The 20612-nt window shown below is 34.5% G+C and overlaps 1 protein-coding gene across 3 annotated transcripts in view; it reads right to left on the bottom strand.

Annotated features, from left to right (window-relative positions):
• Window positions 1–20612, bottom strand: part of PolQ (DNA polymerase theta) — a 214211-nt gene that overhangs the window by 63964 nt on the left and 129635 nt on the right. For all 3 annotated transcript variants that reach the window (XM_089093273.1, XM_089093272.1, XM_089093274.1), the window contains exons 15-17: window positions 17854–18097; window positions 13682–13823; window positions 1827–3645 (exon numbers count right to left, since the gene is read on the bottom strand). In XM_089093273.1, coding sequence (XP_088949399.1) covers window positions 1827–3645; window positions 13682–13823; window positions 17854–18097 — 2205 coding nt within the window. The remainder of the gene's footprint in view (window positions 1–1826; window positions 3646–13681; window positions 13824–17853; window positions 18098–20612) is intronic.

The raw sequence follows: 20612 nt of genomic DNA, 5'->3' as shown, positions 1-20612 counted from the left end.
AGCTTTTATTCTACAAGCTTCATACTTTTCAAGCTTGCTAAGGCGTTCGATTAAGATCGGTTATGTTTAAGCTAGAGATACTAAGCCCAGTCCCCCATAATCAGGACCAGTCTATGGACCTTTTATAAAACAAAAAGCCTCTGCAAATGTACCTAGTAGAGCCTAGATAAAACCCACTACCTAATGGAAAAACCCAGAGAGAGCCCAGTAGAAGCTTTTGTGAAGCATAATAATCTATTTCAGAAAACAATAAACGACGAAACGTTTGTTTGCAATTTTCGTGTTTTCAACACGACTCGCACCATCCCAATTTCACGTCATTCACGACTTTAAGCACATTACAGCATAAAAAAAAGTGATTAGAAAAAAAATAAAGTCAAAAAAGAAAAAAAAAAGATTAGGATTAAAATAAACATGTATATTCAAAATAGAAATTACTTTGAAATACAAACATAGTTATACACAGTTTACGTATCTCCATTATCTTGAAATTTCCACATAAGAAATTCGTAACGTATCTAGTAAGCACATGGAAAACATTTTATACACTTACCTTTACTGCCCCTTAGGTCGACATAGGTCATATCTTCCATTGACCAGCAGGAAGCTAAGCCACAAACTGATAAATTTAAAAAGTTAATAAAAGCATTCCTGATGTTTACCTTGACTACCGCTTATGTCAACATAGATCACGTATTATATTGACCAGCCAAAAGCAAAGCCACATATTAATATAGTCGGAAAGCCACACATTAACATAACAGAGTTCGAAAGCATATTAGAAAAAAACAAATTATATATTCAACTTTACTACCCCTTAGGTTGACAAAGGTCATGATACCCCATTGACCAGCCAAAATTCAAGCCACAAATTAATACGGTTAGAAAGCCAAGAAAAAAATGTTTAATCATTTTACTTGTACTACCCTTTGGGTCAACACAGATCACGTCTTCCATCGACCAGTCAAAAGCTGATTTTAATTTTGAACATTTTGGAATTTTGGAAATTTGGATTTGAATTTTGGTCAGCACCCCTAACCTAGCATAACCTAACCTACGCCCCCCCCCCCTAATGTGCAAGTCCAGTCCAATGCATTCTATCACCCATCACTTGTCTTTGTGGCTATGAAACCGCGTTTTCTGAGATCTAACCTAAGCGTAATTCTTAAGTGTGTTTCGTTTAGTTAGAAAACCCCAATATAACAAAACCGAGTTAGAAAACATAAAAGAAAAAAATATTTTATTTATCCACTCTACCAACCCACAGGTCGACATAGATCATCTTCCATTGACCAGCCAACAGCTAAGCCCCACAAATTAACATAGTGATAGAGCCACAAACTAACATAACAGAGTTAAAAGTATAAAAGAAACAATAGCTGTGCCACAAATTAATACAGTTAAAAACCAAAGGAAAAAATCTTTTATATCTTTACATTTAATACCTCTTACGTCAACATAGGTCACATCTTGCATTGGCCAGCCAAAAGCTGAGCCACAAATTAATATAGTTAGAAACCCACAAATTAACATAACAGAGTTGTAAAACATAAAATAAAAAACATTTTACTCATTCTCCTTTACCACCCCTATGGTTGATATAGGTCATGTCTCCTATTAACCAGCCAAAACATAAGCAAAAAATTAGTACAGCTAGAAAGCCAAGAAAATAAATTTTGTGTGTTTACCATTACTAACCCTTAGATCAACATAGGTTATTCTTGCGTTGACCAATCTAAATTTAAGTACAAAATAGGTATAGTTGAAAAGCCAGAAATTAACACAACATAGTTAGAAAGTATACAAAAAAATATTTATATATTCACCTTTACCACCCTTTAGGTCAACATAGGTCACATCTTCCATTGACCAGCCAAAAGCTAAGCCACAAATTAATAGATTACTTCCAGTAACAGTAAAGCCTGTATCCACTAACGAAGACTTTTTTATTCTGGCTGGTCCCACTAGAGCCATAGATTCACAACCACTTTTTTTGCACGCAACAGACAAAGTAAACTCACTATACTTTACAAGATTTTCTTGTATACTGCTGAATCTCACGGTATTGCTGTCATTAACAATAGTGGTATTTCTAGAAAAATTGGATATCTTTTTCTCTAGAAAAAAATCCGTAAGTTTTGTACTAATTGACTTTTTTAATATATTAGAAACGAATGGAGATTTGTCAATAATATCTTCACTATAACTTCTTCGTAATTTTGTAACTCTGGCAACAGGACATTTAGTTTGCAGTTTAGTCTGTTCTGGTGACATTTCTAGAACTTCTGATTCTAAATCACAGATAGAAATTTGATGGCATGATGATGATATAAGACCTGAATCAGTTGTAGATATTTTAAAGGAAGGAACGGGTATTGCACTGTCTACACCAAATAAATCTTGACTTTCTATTTTTGTCAGTTTTTTAGAAGTGATTTGTCTACGATTGTACTCCTTTCCAAGGTCTATGATTCCTCGCATATTACTCTGGATCCTAGGTGATCTTTTCCGCAAAATCGGTGTCGAATCACAAGGCGGGCTTAAACGCTTCCTTGATTGAAATACACCATTACTTATATTTGATTCTGCCACGTCAATAGATTTTAAAGCGTGGCTGCGCATTTGTGGGTCAAGTGAGTCACATTTGTTCGTATTAGGCTTCATAGGAGTTATTCCGCAGATTATTTCAGTGCTACTAGTCTTTAAGCATTTGTCACTGGGTATAAAAGATGACTTGACAGTATTACGTAATTTCCTAGAACTGTGTGATTCCGATTCAATTGGGTTGTATTGGGCCGTATTCGGTTTAATCGGGGTTATTCCACAAAGTACTTCTGGATTTGACTCTCTTTCAGATTTTGGGCTTGGTATTAGATATGATATGGCTGGTTTTTTCTTGAGAAGAGTAAATGATTCACTATTTCCGTGCTTTAACTGCATGACACGAGATTTTTTCTTTCCAGAACTAGAAAATTTTGCAACTTTCAAAGGTATACAAATACTAGGGGAGGACATACTCGGCACTCGATCTCTTTTAGCCACAAACGTCCCTGGCTCCACTTTTTTACGAGCAGAAGATCGAGTAATTCTTGTAAACTCTGAAGAAGAATCTTTAGCAGACGTCTCATCGCCAGTAAACATATCAGGTGATGACAAGTTGGAAGTTGAATAGTTTTTACTTTTACCGCCATTTCGTATGCCACTGACTTCAGAAACATTGCAATGGAGCATCCTCCGACCAGAGTTTACTGGAGTTCTGAGGTCTTTTTTTGTGATTGTCACTCCAGATATTAATGACGGTGAACTGTTCGTTGAGACATCAATCACTTTCTCGGTATCTGCCTTGAGATTCACTGCGGTGGACACAGATGACTCCAGCGTTTTCCCTGATGAGGCATCTGATATTTGAAGGACTTGTAAAGAATCCATTGGATTTTTAGAAATATTCTTATTTTTATTATTTTCGGAAATTAGTGATTTCACAGCTCCTGATGGCAAAGTTGGGGATTTTTCAGAGTTCTTGCTTTTGGGTGTGCTCATGTTAGAGCAACTATTTATCGAAGGAGGCCGTAAGAGTTGGGACAGAGTTCCATCATTCCTGTCCTCTGCAGCAGCATGAACGTTCTTTGAAGTTTGCTCTTGTTTCTATAAAAGAAACGGAAAGTAAATACAAAACCTAGTTTGAAAAATTACCAAAAATTCCATGGTTTACAAATAACAATAATAAAAGAGATAAACTAGATTGTGCAGCTAAGAGAATTTGTAAAGCGAATTGTAAAGAGATCTTGAGAATGATCTAAAGAAATATAAAGAGAATATAAAGAGAACTTGTAAGAGAATTGGCAGAAAAGAACCTTTATTTAGGGTACAACTTCAATGACAAGATATCTAGAAAAGATTATACAATTTCTATAAAACAAGTAAAATGACGGAGACACTATGATGATCACATTACAAACAGTGTGAAGAATAATAGGAAGAGAAAAAATAGATTAAGGCAAAAGGTGTAATTCCATTCTTCTAACTTTCATAGAGATGTACACGTAATATATTGTGAATATGTGAAAAAAGATAGAGGAGGAAGATGGAGAAAGAAAACAGAGAGAAAGAGAGAGAGAGAGAGAGAGAGAGAATGAGAGAGAGAGGGAGAGAGAGAGAGAGAGAGAGAGAGAGGGAGAGAGAGGGAGAGAGAGGGAGAGAGAAAGAGAGAGAGAGAGAGAGAGAGAGAGAGAGAGAGAGAGAGTGAGTGAGAGAGAGAGAGAGAGAGAAAGAGAATAAAAAATAAACACTTTGATAAAAAATTATACAAAATAGATCGTGCTAGAACCAACTATAGATCATGCGCACATTCTGTAAGTTAGCACGGAAGGTAGACAATAGCACGGATATTGCGCAAATGTGAATTCTATGGACTAAGAGGGGCTACTTTGGCTTTGGTTCATGATTACCTCCATAATAGGGAGCAGTAATAGGGAGCATTCACCTTAATGGATTTTTTTCAAGTAAAAGTGTAGTTAAATGTGGTGTCCCCCACGGGTTTGTATTAGGTCCTACTCTTTTTTTTATTTTTATTAATGATCTGCCAAATGCTGTTGCAACTACTTGTAGAATTAGGGATTTAATCGATCCTGTACCCTACTTACCTCTACAATTAATGCAGCAATGACTAAGACATGCCTATGGTTGAAGGTAAACCTGCTCGACCTAAACATAAGTAAGTTAAATTTTGTTATCTTTTCGCGGTCTCCAAATTATTGCTCTTGGATTACTGAAATAGCTTCACTGAAGGGAATTGTTAAGCGGTCAAGTTCCGTTAAGTATTTTGGGATTATTATTGATGAAAATATATCATTAAAGTCCCATGTAAAAGCTATAAGTAAAATATTATCGCGGAATTTAGGGATTATCCGTTAATTAAATATATGTTTGGCGGTTATTATATTTTAATGCTATTAAAATATTATAAAATATTATATATATATATATATAGCATTATATCTAATGCTATTAGATTATTTTGGGGAACAGGGAATCGGGATTCAACCAGGTCAATGTGCAGTATAATTAATATAGTGCCTGCAGCTGGATTGCATGATTTTTACACACTAATTTTTAGGTATAAGTATTGTTATGGGTGCCATCCTGACAGTTTTACAGGAATAATTCGAGAAAGGTCTAATGTTCATTGTCACGAAACTCGGACAAGTGGAGATATTGAGGTTCCTCGCCTGGTTTCTAGTAGGACTACTTTTTCAGTTATTTATAGAGGGGCTAAGTTGTAGAATAAGCTTGTCCGAAGTACCAAGGAATTACCCATTAATCAACTTAAATCTGAGCTACGTGTGGGGTTGCTTAGTAAGTATACCTTCGAAACAGATTTAGATTCACGGAATTAAGTTTGATAGTAATTGTTTATTGCTTTTTTTTTGTTTCAGAATCATGATCTTATGCTACATTACTGTGTATGAATTATTTATGCAAGTTTATTTTTCGGTTGACGGTTTCACCCTTCTGCTTATTATCGATTATACTTGTTTTTTTGTTGTTTGTTTTTTTTTTAAAATTTTTTTATACTTTTTTTTTTTTATTTTTTGTTAGTAGCGCACTCTCGCAAGCGACGCTTTTGATGTGCTACCGATTGACTTTGTGTGTTTTTTTTTGTTTTTTTAAATAATAAATTGCTATTACTACTAATCAATCAATACTTTGTTGCCACAATTAAAACCCAAACTACACAAGTAGAGGTCGAGTAGCCTCGTAAAGCGTCCCACGCATTCAAGTCTTTTCTCAGTTTTGAACTGTACAAATTTATTCATTAAATTCATTACACAGAAATACGATGTTCATTCTTTGATCCGCCCATGACTTGCTTATTCCTTATGTGGTGACAGCTTGTCCTATGTGTGGCATATGGTTCTATGAACATGAGACAAAAAGACATCTTTGAGGTGAATAAGGCATATAGTGTTTCCACTTTTCTAGAATTTCCTGTTGAATCCGGATCTGCAGGATTTTGAGGCTTTTACTAAGGAGACAAGAGCCATCGTGATTGAACTTTGTTTTCTAAAGTACCCCATGGGACAGAATAGAAGTTTGCTTATATAAAAAAAATCCGGAAACAATAAACAAACAAAACAAGGCTAGATTTAAGTTATAATCGGGTAAGCAATGCCAATTCTAAGTCAGACAAAATTTATCAGCAAGGTAATTTTTCAACAACCATATAAGTATGACAACTCATAGACAATTGAGCAGGTTACTTTGATCTGCTTCATTTCAAGAATGTCTCTCTCACAAAGGCTACTCAATGAACCCCACCTTAGACCTCCTCTAGAATACCAAAATATTAAAAAAGCACAAAATTATGCACTATTTGGAAAAAATGACAGTTAAAAAAAGAACCATTTGGAAAAATATGACAGTTGAAAAAAGAACCATTTGTGTTTAAATCTTAGCCTGAATGTTTTCACATCCTTCCAAAAATGTTTGAAGACACACTCTTTAAATTTACTATCTCTCTCCTCCTCTCCAACTCTTTCTTGGCAAAAATGCGAACGCCAATCCCTATTTATAAAAAGGATTGCAAAAACATACACCACACCAGTGCTTCCATCCCACTAATGTGGGAATAAAGTATTTAAGTGCGAATAAAAGAGTATTATTTTATTACTATTTGAATAGGAATGTTAACAAAATTGATTCTTTACGCTATATTACCAGTGGTTCCACTTCAAATTATTTCAATCCCTAAAAGGCTGGTGGAAAATCCCTAGAAATCCCTATTTTCAATACCAAAATTTCTAAAAGTTTCCCCATTTTCTGACTTCTTTCCAAGTTACAAGTAAAGCCTTATTAGGCTGACTTATAATAGCATTTGTTCAAGACGACCTATTTTACAACTCAAGACCTTTTACTTATACCAAAACATCTTCTTTTGACGTTTAAAACAATGCTTTATATTTATAGACTAGTTAAGTTCGGTTTCGATTTATAGATTCCGGGTCCAGGTCTCAGACTCTGGACCACATGAATATATTTTATCTATTTGTTTCTCTTTGCCATTATTTTTTCCTTCTCTATTACTACTTTTGCAACACCCTCGTTTTATTTGAATTGGTGCGAAGGATTGGCATGAATGATATCCAACCAGTCGCTTTTTCACGTATTATTTTTGTTTTGACTTTTTTTATATTGGGTTGTTAATTTGAAGCAATGGAGTAGCAAAAATGAATCACAGCTTGATTTAAGGACAGCGCCTGCATTTTGATCTTTTCAATTATTCGATTTTAACTAGTGTAGACTCCTACCTGCCTCCCAGTTTTCCAGAAAATGCCGAATGTAGACGCACTTTAAACTGTATTGAAAAAAATTTAATGAGAATTACCAAATAATAAGTTTTAAGAGAAAAAAACAAATACTAAGATTAATACCCCGAGTCATCGTTGTCGTTACCAATGCCTAAAAAAGTGACGCATTTGGACGCAGTCGCATCGGATTTCACGGACTTCATTTTTTTCTTTAAACTTTCGATGAACGTAAGGGGGCCTTTACGCTTCATCCCATACTTGACAGAAATCGTCGCAGCCAAAGTTAGGTTTTTTAGACCATTCCTCTATTCATTTTTTACTGTTTTCAGAACGCTGAAAAGTCTTTCTACGGCGACATTTGAGCAGGGAAATTCGAAATAAACCGAATGACATGAAAAACGTTAGTGAATCTAAACCCTACACTTGGCCTCTTGATGGACACCACCCAGTTCCGCAAATCGATTGGGTTTCCGCTAGTGGGCAAACTGTCGTTTAAACTAGGTAACATTAATACCCACCACTTATTTTCAACCAGCCTCACATTCCACGAGGGGTGCCCGAAATTTTGGCAAAAAAGCTGCAACGATGGAATGTCACCATCCGATGAGACTACTTCGTCAACAATCTCTACGATGTTTTAAATTTCACATTCAAATGGAAACCAGTTGACAAGTAGGGACACGGCTTCAATATATAATATTTGGGCAATCTACTTGATGCTCCTGCTTTTCTCTGTGAACTTTTTATCTTTTCTTTGTGAGGAAAAGAAACAAGCGGTCGATCCTAGTCCCAGGTAAACCTTACGAGGTGGGTAGGAAGAACTCTTCTCTTTTAAGGTTCACAGACTGAACAGACTCAATTTTTTTACAAAAGTCTTTTACCGAGAAATTGTGACAAAGACTCTTCGCGACTTCTAGCACTTCTTTTTTAAGCAAGTAAAATCGTAAATGTGCATAGGTGCTTCTATTTGTATTTTTCCATCATGTCGATCCTTCCACGTTGGTTATTTTGTTTCAAATTTCGCGGGTCTATCCAAGTCCGACAAAAACAAGAACACGTGTCAATGACTTTTGCCAAAATTCCGCCGTTGTATCCAAAATTCCTTTTTCCGTAACAAAAATCCATAGGCTCGGCAAGGAAAAAAGTGGAAAATCCAAATTTAAAGTAGAAATAAAGTATTAAAGTAGGTCTAAAAATATTAGAGGAGAAACATTCAAAATAAAGTAGTCTACTCTTAAATATAGTAGAAATGGAAGCACTGCACCACACGTACTTTCGCACTAAATAGGTGACAGAGGTGAACGTCTGAAATTTTGAAAGATACATGCACTTCTATTGCGGATACACGTTCGCTTTTGCTTTTGTGTTTTAAATGCGAGTTATCTTCCATAATTGCTCGTGATATAATATCTTGCCGCAATATTTGTATATAACATCTCCTAATAATTAGGCCTACTAATATCTTGTGTAATTACCCCCAAAAAATTTAACGGTAGAAAAATTGTTTCCACATAGGCAAACTTTCGCTGTCTCTTTTGAGTCAGAGTTGAAAATTTGCTTAGGCTGACAAACGTGAGGTTAAAATAAACAAAAAATATCTACTAATGCACTGACAAAATTATTTCTTTTCAAACCGATATTACCAGGAATCCGTTTTCGAGGATTCTTTTTAGAAGGATTTCGGAAAAATTCGTTTTAAGTCAGGGATGTCAGATAAGACATTGCAACCTCATTTGGGTGATTTTGCTTGACCAAATTTGTCACTTTCTGTCAGAATTCAGAATCAACAGCCATACTTCATATCTCTTGATAGGATAAATTGTTTCCACGAGGGCAAACTGGCGCTGTCTCATATAAATTCGAATTGAAGATTCAATTATGGTTGAAATAAACAAATATTTCTGTTAATGCACTGACAAGAATTCTTTCTTTTTAAATAGATATTGTAAGGATTCAGTTTATCCGAGACTTTCATGGCTGCAGCGGCAGCTGCAACCTAGTAAAAAACGAACCACGGCCCATAGTAACCGAAATTAAAAAAACACATTTTAATGAAAACTGGCAAGAGAAAAGGAAATTTTCATTTGTAGCTGAATCAGCAACGGTTAATAATATCTCGATTAGTCTTAAGAATAAAACTTTATTTCGAAAACAGATTTATAGCAGCTTCGAAAAATAGCCTGGAAGCCCTAAACAAAAATGGCTTCGGGTCAAAACAAAAGTACACTATTGGAATTACCATGACCGAAAACCTATATAGGAAACGTAACAGTCCCCTGGCCTGAACAACAAGGAAAATCATTTTTCTGAATAGGTAGCACTAATGTGTTCTCATTTTTTTACTCTACTGCTAGCGGGGCATTTGAACAACACAGAGAGATGTTTAAGGGCTTACCTAAAGGGAAATTGCTATACCTACATACTTTTTTAATTCATACAAGGTGACGTCATATTTGAGTAACTGCTGCCTGATTTTCTTGGATTTGTATTTCGTTATATTTTATAAAGACTGCACCGAATTTGCTTCCAACCAGAGATACAAGCCCGAATTAGCATAACGACATCCCTTGGTCGTTTTGTCTCTCCACGTGGGTGGATATTCTGTCTACTCCAGCTGGCACAACTGTCGTTGAAATAACCCAAAAATTATGTTTATAAACAAATGAGAATTTTCTCTTCTTTAAACAGATAAGAATAGGAATCCTTTTTGTAGGAGAAAATTTAAGAAACCCTCCAGGAATTTCCTTTTAATCAGAGATATCATCAAGAATTGGCATAGGGACATCGCTTAATTGTTATTGCTTGAGAAAAATTGTCACCTTCTGTCACAACTTAGCTACTACACCCATTTCATGTTGCTCGACAAAATATTGCGGAAATGAAAATTATTTTTCTCTGACCGAAAAAATGTGGTTGAAATAACCAACAAATTCGCATTTATGCAAAGATTTAACAAGATGTTGGTATTCTTTTATATATATATATATATATATATATATATATATATATATATATATATATATATATATATATATATATATATATATATATATATATATACATATACATACATATATATATATATATATATATATATATATATATATATATATATATATATATATATATATATATATATATATATATATTATTTGAAAAAAACTACGTTTTCTAAAGAGTTAAAGAGGCTGAGTTACAAGGTCGAACCTTAAAACGTACAGGGATTAGGAGGCACAGTTGGGGGGGGGGCCCCCCCCCAAACCCTCGCTTTAGCAGCCTCTTTTGTTAAGGTTTTTTATTTTGGGGGGCTGCAACTCCCTCACCCCCCGCTTTTGCTCTTGCGATGAACTGGTTTGCAACACAAACGAAGTCTGCTGTAGTTTTTTACCATAAAAACAACTATTGCATTTTTTATCGATGAGGGCTACCGCTCCCCGGTTTTGCCCTTGCAAAGCGCTGTTTTACAACAAAAACAAAGTATGCTTGAATTTTTAACCATAAGAACACCCTATTGCATTTATTTGACTAAGAATCCTACTGAGAATTATTATTTTCCGTTTCCTCGGAAGATTTTTCCCAGAACAATAACAAACTATACTGTACTTTAACAATTTTGAACAGAAAAACAGGGAGCAGAAGAAGGGCTCAGAATAAACTAGCAGTTCAGGTTCATTTATTTTACCATCATACATGATCACACTGAGTACATAACACTACCTGGCTACAGAAACAAGTTTGTAGTTATAACTGTAACAGACTGAGTAGTCATTGCCAAATCCTCAGAAGATATTAAAAAAATGCCATTGAAACAGTTTCATTCGTATTGGTACGACCAATTGATTGCAGGGTACAGGACTTAAAAAACCTTACCAAAAGAGGCTGCAAAATCGGGGGGTTGGGGGCGGCAGCCCCCCAACTGTGCCTCCTAATCCCTGTACGTTTTAAGGTTCGACCTTGTAACTCAGCCTCTTTAACTCTTTAGAAAACGTAGTTTTTTTCAAATAATTTCTGCACGTTTTTGTACAGTCTATTACTTATTATTGCTTGACTAACTGTTAAGCAAATACAAAGTAAGATTTTTGTTTTTCGACAAAAAAAACTTCTGGGAAGGAGTTGGAATTTTTGGATGCTTGCAGTCGTTCTTGTCAGGTTGAGAGGACTATTTTGATCTAATATAATTTTGAAATACTTTGCTTTTAGGAATTTCAACAAATAAGGTTTTCAGCTCCCAGGCCCCATGTTATCAAAGCAGTGGAGACTTACCTGTAACCTGAAGGCCGACTGTGATATTCTTCTGGAGACGCCTGTGCAGCCGAAGGATTTAATAGATTGGATTTAAAAAAGAAACTGAGTTTCTTTTTTAAACTTTAAATTCAATATAAACTCAACGCCTCGCTCTTTACGCTAAAGTTTTGTTGTTTAAAAAAAAGAGTTGTGAGAAAGTCAAACTTTAGCGTAAAGAGCGAGGCGTTGAGGAGGGCACAGCCCCTTTCATATACGGAAGCGGTGGTTTGGGGGGCGGCAGCCCCCCAACTCCACCTCCTAGTCCCTGTAAGTTTTAAGGCTCGAACTTATGACTCAGCCCCTTTAACTCTTTAGAAAACGTAGTTTTTTTCAAATAATTTAAAAAAGAAACTGAGTTCCTTTTTTAAACTTTAAATTCAGTATATAAAAAATTTTCTCTGACAGGGAATCGAACCCGGATCTTCCGCCTAACAGTCATGAACAGCGACCATTGTACCACAGATACACTTACAGAAATACTATTTTAGTTTCCCGTATCTGTTTTTGACGCAAGCAAATCCCCACAAAACTTGATATTTGGTTTTTGGAAAATAGGGAAGGAAGGATCGGGTTGAGCTGAAATTTTGAGGATAAGCTCCCAGGCCCCAGGAAAGCATATCCTCTAAATTGTCCGATCAGCCCGATCGGACAACGTTAAAGGGGGGCTGTGGTGGGAAAAATTAACATGGGCTCTTATAGGAAAACGAGGTTTTTCGTAAATGTAAATTCGGGGGATAATTTTTTCGGTCTGAAAATATCAAAAGGCCCTACAGGTCGAATTCCACTTCGAATGAGTCCTCATTCACCCGGATCCGTTGCCAACTGTGGCCTGTACGCGTGGCTGATAAAAAAAAAAGAGAAATGAACATTGTGTGTGTGCCTATATTTGTTTTTTGGAAAACAGGGAAGGAGTAATCGGATTGAGCTGAAATTTAGAGGATAATCTCCCGGGCCCTAGGAAAGCTTAACCTCTAAATTTCAGCCCAATCGGACAACATTAAAGGGGGGCTGTGGTCGGAGGGTCGAAAATTCTGGCCCACTATTACGCATGAAGATAAAGTCGGAGGGGGGATGAAATTTTGCACGTTTCATAGTTGGAACTTGGGCTACAAAATGCGATCACCGCTGTCTCTCAGCGACCGCTAGGACCGGAAATCGCTTAACATTGTGGTGGGTCGCCTCTTTAAACAGGCACAAGTGTTCCTCCTTGATATATATATATATATATATATATATATATATATATATATATATATATATATATATATATATATATATATATATATATATATATATATATATATATATATATATATATATATATATATATATATATATATATATATATATATATATATATATATATATATATATATATATATATATATATATATATATATATATATATATATATATATATATATATATATATATATATATATATATATATATATATATATATATATATATTGAATTGAAGTTATCAAGTATTTTTCAATAGGTTGCATAGGTTGCATCAAGACGCTGGGTAATTGTAGACAGAGAAAAGCCAAGACAGAGAGTCCAAGTAATTGAGAGGCACATGTTTAAATGGCTGGGGCATGGGTAAATGGCAGGAGTATGCATATATATATATATATATATATAGTATATATATATATATATATATATAGTATGTATGTATATATATATATATATATATATATATATATATATATATATATATATATATATATATATATATATATATATATATATATATATATATATATATATATATATATATATATATATATATATATATATATATATATATATATATATATATATATATATATATATATATATATATATATATATATATATATATATATATATATATATATATATATATATATATATATATATATATATTGAAATAAGTCTTTTTTTTTAATTCTCTAAGATAGGTCCAGAAAATTTTCTTTCAATCAGACATACCAGCCAGAACTAATATAGTAACGCCGCTTGGTCGTTCTCCTTGACGAGATATCTCACCTTCTGTTACAACTTAGCTTGAAAGTAACTTAAATCATTCAACCATATCATACCTGAACAATTTCTTTCGCTTCTTCTATCATAAGACTAGCAGCTTCTCTCTCAGTTAGGCCTTCTCTTCCAGTAATCCAAATTCGACGAAGCTTTGCTCGCTCCTTCCTTTCGGGATCAAATTCAGATCCGTCTGATTTCTCGCTGCAAGATTAAAAAAAGAAGGTTTAGACGAGCGGGCACTGTAAGCAGATACATGTTTTTCAACTGAAATAATCCAATCAACAATACTGTATTTTTTTTTTTCACGTGATACGAATCACCGGTCCATAGGAGAAAACATAGATGATGTTTTGCGCAAAGGAAAAAAAAACTAAACAAAGCCTTGAAACATACAATTAGTATACAACTATACAATTAGTAGAATCTTCAAGTAATGGTAAGCATGTAAATCAAATAAGTAAATCAATTGAGTTATTAAGTTGGAAAGATTCGAATTCAACATGGCCTATAAAAACCTAGACAAACTGCTTCATCAACTGCTATTTCCACGAGAAGTATCTTCAAAAGACTATCTTCCAGTTGAAGAACTTGACTTTACACCTTTTGGTGGTAAATCAAAGAGACAAATTTCTCAAGCTTAGACAAAGGCTTCAGTAATACATTCGAGGTAAAGGCTTCAGTAATACATTCAGTAATATTGCTTAAGTGCAAAATGTCAACGAAATAATAACACAGAGACCAGAAAAGATGAAAATGAGGAAAAATCTTATTTAAGAAACACATACATGGTGTTTTTATTTTGGACAGAGCTTGAATTGTCTTGGTGGCTGACCGCTACAAAGACAAAGAGCCCATTAACGAATTATCGCAGAGGGATAGCCATCATCGAGAGCTGTCGAGAATTTATGGCTTGACTGTAATTTTACAACTGAAATTGACCGAAAAGAAGGTGAAATTCTACGTCCTTCCGTCGCCGAGCTTGCCAATCTAAGCAGGGGCCATCACAAAAAACTTTCAAAGCGGCCAAATTGCTCAAACAATAATTCTTTTGAGCTGATTTTTAGTATTTTCTAAGCAGGTAATTTTGGGACTGCCCTTTCCTGAAATTTAAAAAGAAAATTCTGCTCAATTTCATTGGGAAAACAAAATGCATCCTTCCTGATGATGTAAGTTTTATCAAAAATAAATATCTCGGCACAAAACACGAGAAATTAAATGCTTTTTCTAAGATTTTAAAGCTCTACACGTTATGGCAAGATAGCCCAATCGATTCTAAATAATTTGGCATATAAACTAAAAAAGCGCATAATAGACGAGACTGGTTGATCAAATAAAGGTACCGCATCGCCCTAAGGAATTCCTCAGCGATCGTAGGTCAAAAGAGGTAGAATTTGTAAAGTTGGGGTTGGACGAGCGCAGGCTCAAATGTCCATTGTAAAACCACGTTTGATCACTAGATAAGATGTGACACCAGACCCAGATTTAATCGTTAATTACCCGAATTTATGAAAACTAAGCATTACTTGTGAAATATGTGCTTTATGTCTTTTGAAGTTGGATTTCTAAATTACAAGCTTAGTTTCAGATTCATAATCAACAGGCCTGGACACCGACATTGGAGGGAATCAAGCGCCATCAGTAAAATACACAGCTCGTTTGTTTTGATTTATGACATTTATATTTTGATATTAATAATTTGTATGATTAATGTTTATAGGGATTCTTTCATTCAAATAGCCCTCTTGGCACACAAAAATGAACGTAAAATTATGCTACTTTTACAATCACAAAGGAAACGCAAAAATGGGATACTTGCTAAATGCACTAACAAAATAGGACACGAGAGAGTTGGCAAATCTATGCGTACGGCACTTGACGTGTTGCAGTTTATTCTGATGCTAGGCGAGTCTGCTGATTGGTGTGGCAAGTTATTGAATAGATATGTCCATTAAAAGTAGGTAAGTTCAAGAATTCGAATGCAGCAAATTGTCTTGGCAGATTTGCAGTATTATTTTAGTAGCATGTTCTAAAGATCTTCTATTTCTGATCCCAAATAAATAATATTCTGAGTTAGGGGATCCCAAGCAGGACAGTGATACTCGAGGATATGCTTAATATAGGTTATATACCTAAGTAGGAGTTGACGTTCTGAGAAGCTCATCCTGTACATACTTATTAACGTTAGACTGAGAAGAGGCATCTGCACGCAATATTGCCAATATGCAGCTTCATCCAGCAATTACTTGTAAATGTTGCGCCTACTACAGTTGCAGTTACTGCTCAAACTGCTGTTTCTTCTTAGACGGCTACTTGTTAAATGATTAATGGTCTATTGTTTTTTTTTTTTTTTTTTTTAATAAGTATCAAATTTAAAACTACTGTTGCAGAGGAAATAGTTTGAAATGGAACATCTGGGATCATCACATTTCATCTGGGGTCCGGCTATTTAATTTCCGGCTATTTAATTTCCGGCTATTTAATTTCCGGCTATTTAATTTCCGGCTATTTGATTTCTACTTGTTCATGAAGTCCGTCAACATTACTGGCTCAAATTGCTGCTTTGTATTTTCAACTATGGACTTGAACAATGCAAACTAGTCATCTACGAGATTAAAATGCTCACCAAACTTTGATAGAACTGAATTGATACCATCAGGGAATGAAAGAGCAGGTAGTTTCGTTTCTTACGGACAGCTGCAGACTAGTCAGAACACTCAGAACAGCTCAGAACCACTCAGAAAAGCAGTCTTCGGCAAACAATGAATAGACTGATTACGGTCTCTCTCATAAAAACTCTTTCAATAATAGTAGTAGCAAGCGTTTTCTGGTTCCCATCTTTTTTAGATTTGTCAGGATCATTAGATGAACTATCAGCTTAAATACTTTCTAATAGTCTCCTAAAAGCAAATAGACAGTATAATTAGAGGAATTCAACAATTGACGATTAGGCAACACCTTCGTATTAGGTCGCTTGCCGTATTACTGCCTCACAACCATGTTAGTCTTCTATCGAAGATGACTCACGTCACAAAATCTATCGAAGATGTAATCTGCTGTAACCAGGACACGGTAAATAAGACCCTCTGCTATCTTCGCTAAATTGGTAGTTACGGATATGACTCTCAGTTACTCACAGAACTAGGCGTCTTGACTTTCGCTATGACACGGAAATATGCAGCGATGCGCCACTTAGGGAATGACAATTCTAAGGAACATTGGTTTATTATCAATGTGACGAGCTTTGGCAGGAAAGGGGGGTACTCACGGAGAATTCCCCTGAGTAAGAAGCACAACTTTTGCGTGACTTCCTATTTTCATGTTCCTAGTGTCAATTTTGTCACTCCTTTGATTTCTTCTAACCTGCACTAAATTGTCTATCTCTTAGCTCCGTCTCAAATTTATAACCAGGAAGCTCTAAAGCCCTCAAATACCAATTTTGGTAAACAAAACGTTTTATTTTACTTCGATTTCTTCAATGCCACAGACCGAAAATCCTTTTAAGACTTAGATTCAGCCAAAGGTCTGCCTTTTGCCAACCCAAAGGTCCAATAAGTCTGCCTTTCCGTTAAAATGCTGCTATGAGCTCCCTATTTTATAAGGACTATTTCCCTGATTAAGAAACTGCTCCTGGGACTGCACGAATCATATCTTTAGAGAGGCAGGTTTTTTGTTAACATTTCAACCCATTTGTAAAAACTGGCAAGCTTGAAATATTAATTTAACCCCATTTAGAGTTACGGGGTATCCAGAATAACAGGGAATGTTGAAGGGGCATTAGGATTTATCTGATTGATTTCACCTCTAAATAAGGTTGAAAATTTGCAATCAAATGAGTCCTGCCCCAAGTTTGTGCGGCCATCTGTTCTATATGACAAGGCCTGAAAAAACCGCTATTGCGTTCATTGTGTTGTCAAAATAATCTAACTGCATTAAGGAAACTGGTTGGTTTTCTCAAAAACTTAAAAGTAGTAGTAGTAGTATGTAATGTATTAAAAGCAATAGTTCGGTGAGAAACACAAACTTTTTCTCTTCATTGGTATTTTCACTTGAATGAGGTTGTGACCTCACACGCCAATCCCGGAAGCACATACTGTGACCAACAATATACAATTCGACAAATCATAGCCGCCCACAAAAAAAACACCCAATTCAGGTATATGTCCCCTCCATTGGCAACTCTGCTACCTGACGGTGTAAAGCTAAAAGTATGCATGTAAACTTCCAGGCTTACCTTTCAAAAGCAGCTGCATTCAACAAAATAACTTCTAGATCATCTAGATTAGATTCTGCAACTGCTGTTACAGTTTCTAAACCAGCTTTATGGAGAATTCTTGCTCTATTGGCATTCAAAGATGGAATTTGTATTAAGTCGATGAGGTCTCTCTGTATACCAAAATTTAGTCGATCTTGGAACTGATCAAGAAGTATTTCCAAACTTGTCCATCCCAATCGTCGACAAAAAGATGTGACCATTCCTAAAAGAAGAACAAGTTTATAAGCATATAAGTAATAAAATGAATACTAAAAGTGCTTTATAAAATATTAGGCAACAAAAACAATTTTGTATGGGCTAAAATTATTTTTCAACCTTTAATGCTGACATTTCGTGACGTACTGTTTTGGTAGGTGACATCTTTAAAACATCGAAATCTATGATACAATTTTTCAAATGTTTCTCATTTAATCTATAATTAATTTTTAAGGTTATTTTGTTGCTTCTTCTTGTTCATTAAGTTAAAAAATTAATGTTTTGAATTTTCATTTACCTCCTAATTTCCTATTATGATTGCAAAATTAGCTTGCACTTGCTGTATCAACGCGAGGGCGGAGAGAGCTTTCAGCCAGTGTCTTCTCCCCTCAAATCACAAGGTAATTTGACCATATTTTCCTTTTTTGTGAGTTATGACCCCCCCCCCCCCTCCCCCCAATTGACATTAGGGGTTATAATTAGAGTTCAATACTGGTATAAATATATATATATATATATATATATATATATATATATATATATATATATATATATATATATATATATATGCTACAAAAAAAGATTTTGGTTGTTGCTCATGATAGGAACCGTAATTCTTCTAAACGGGTTTATCGGCAATGGCGAATTCAATGGTGCAGTTTTCATTTCAATCCGATACCATTTTCCAGGGATTTCGGCCTATTTTTAGAAATTGCTATAAATTTGTTTTCACAACTGACTTTTAACATTGCGATTATCCAAAACAAGAGTTTTTATATCTGAATCAACTGCAAATGGAAATTCTTTTTCACTTAACAATTTTTTTTGTCAAAACATATTTTTAAATTTATAATTATTAGGAATAGAGTTATTATTATTATTTATTTTTTTGTATTATTATTTATTTATTATTATCATTGTTATGGCATCCGCCACAACCTAGTAAATAACGAAGTCTATCTTAAGGTAGCTAAATAAAATAAAATATTCCACGTACTCATCCATCCAAAGTTCTATTGTAAAACTATTATTAAAATTTGTTGCAAAACATTATATGAAATACAAATTGCAAGCCAAAATCTTAATTAAGGGGAAAACCGAAAAAAGCTTTACAAATAATCTTTCTATTAATCAATAAGCAAACTGGGTCAATTACAGTGAACAGAAATTATAATAAAAAAAACTTTTTCCACAAAAGAAGAATCTCAAAGAAAAGTAAAGAGCTACATTAAACCTAAGACGAGCAGAAATAAAGACAAATAGTAATTCAAGCGTAAAATTACCATAAATCAGTACCAATTAATAGGTGAAACCCTAAACGAGCAAAAATTTCAAAAAATAATTAAGTCATGCATTTGAAGATCACAAACAGGTCACAAACTACCGCAAACAGAAGTAGAGCTCCTTTATAGAAGGAGTGTACCACAACTGATGTTTTATGACAATATGATGATTTCAATCATCGTGATTTCAATGACGATAAAATGATGACTTCAAGGACGAATTAATAGGCAAAACTTGTTCTTTAGTCGCAGGAATAAGCACTGAAAATTATACAAACACCGTTAACTTTGATATCTTTTGAAACATCAGTTTTTCTTCAAAAACATTTACGGACCAAAACCATTTGAATGCTGATTGTTTTGAAAATATTAAAGATTCAATGTGCAACATAATGAACAGCAAATCAGGGGCGGATCTAGAGCAAAATATTGAAGGAGGTCCAATGTGACAAGGGCACCAAGGAACAAAATCTTGGGGGGGGGCAATGTGACAAGGTGCCAATAATTGACCAAATTAACAAATTTATTCTAAAAAAAGAGTAAAAAAAGAGAGAAAAAACAAGGAATGAGGATGCCAAAAACAATCTTAGAGGAGAGGGGGGTCCCCCCGTTCCCCATGGATCCGCCCCTGCAGCAAATATGCATAGCTATTTTAGATTATTTTTACGCTTTTCAAATTGTTGATATATCTCTTCCCTCAAAAATATTTGCAGGGGGATACTCTTCATAATCATCCCATTCTTCGTTCCTGTTATATATAAACGGTGGGGCTACTCTGCGTATTTCCTATAAATTGAGCCTTTGGCTTTGTCTTAGATAGTTTTCTTATCAGTTAAAGAACTGAGTCGAATCTATAGCAGCCAAAAATTTAGAAATGTGTTTCGAAAATTAAAAATAAAAACGATGTGGCCTTTATGATAAAACATGTTAATTTAAAGTTCAATTTTTGACCAAAATTAGTAGTGAAGATTGTCTGTTATGATGTCTTCGCAATAAATTTAAGTTAGGGAACCTTTACAGTAGATTCAATCGTATACATATACATGATTACCATTTAATTTTATAATAGACGACGGGTTGCTTTGAGTACTCCAGATGTAGCTGGGTTATCATCATTGTTCTTTTGCATTCTTTAATACGTTTACAAGAAGGAATAAAATAAAATTAAAATAGATCGATTTATTTTCAAATGTTAACGAAAATATAAAAAAAAGACATTTCCACTGAGAATACCGGAAA

Source organism: Artemia sp. Qi Xiang Cuo, chromosome 8, assembly GCF_049724085.1.
Source record: "Artemia sp. Qi Xiang Cuo chromosome 8, ASM4972408v1, whole genome shotgun sequence".
NCBI classification, from domain to species: Eukaryota; Metazoa; Arthropoda; class Branchiopoda; order Anostraca; family Artemiidae; genus Artemia; species Artemia sp. Qi Xiang Cuo.
The sequence above is the reverse complement of the archived record's forward strand: the minus strand, read 5'-3'. Positions and strand labels throughout refer to the sequence as shown.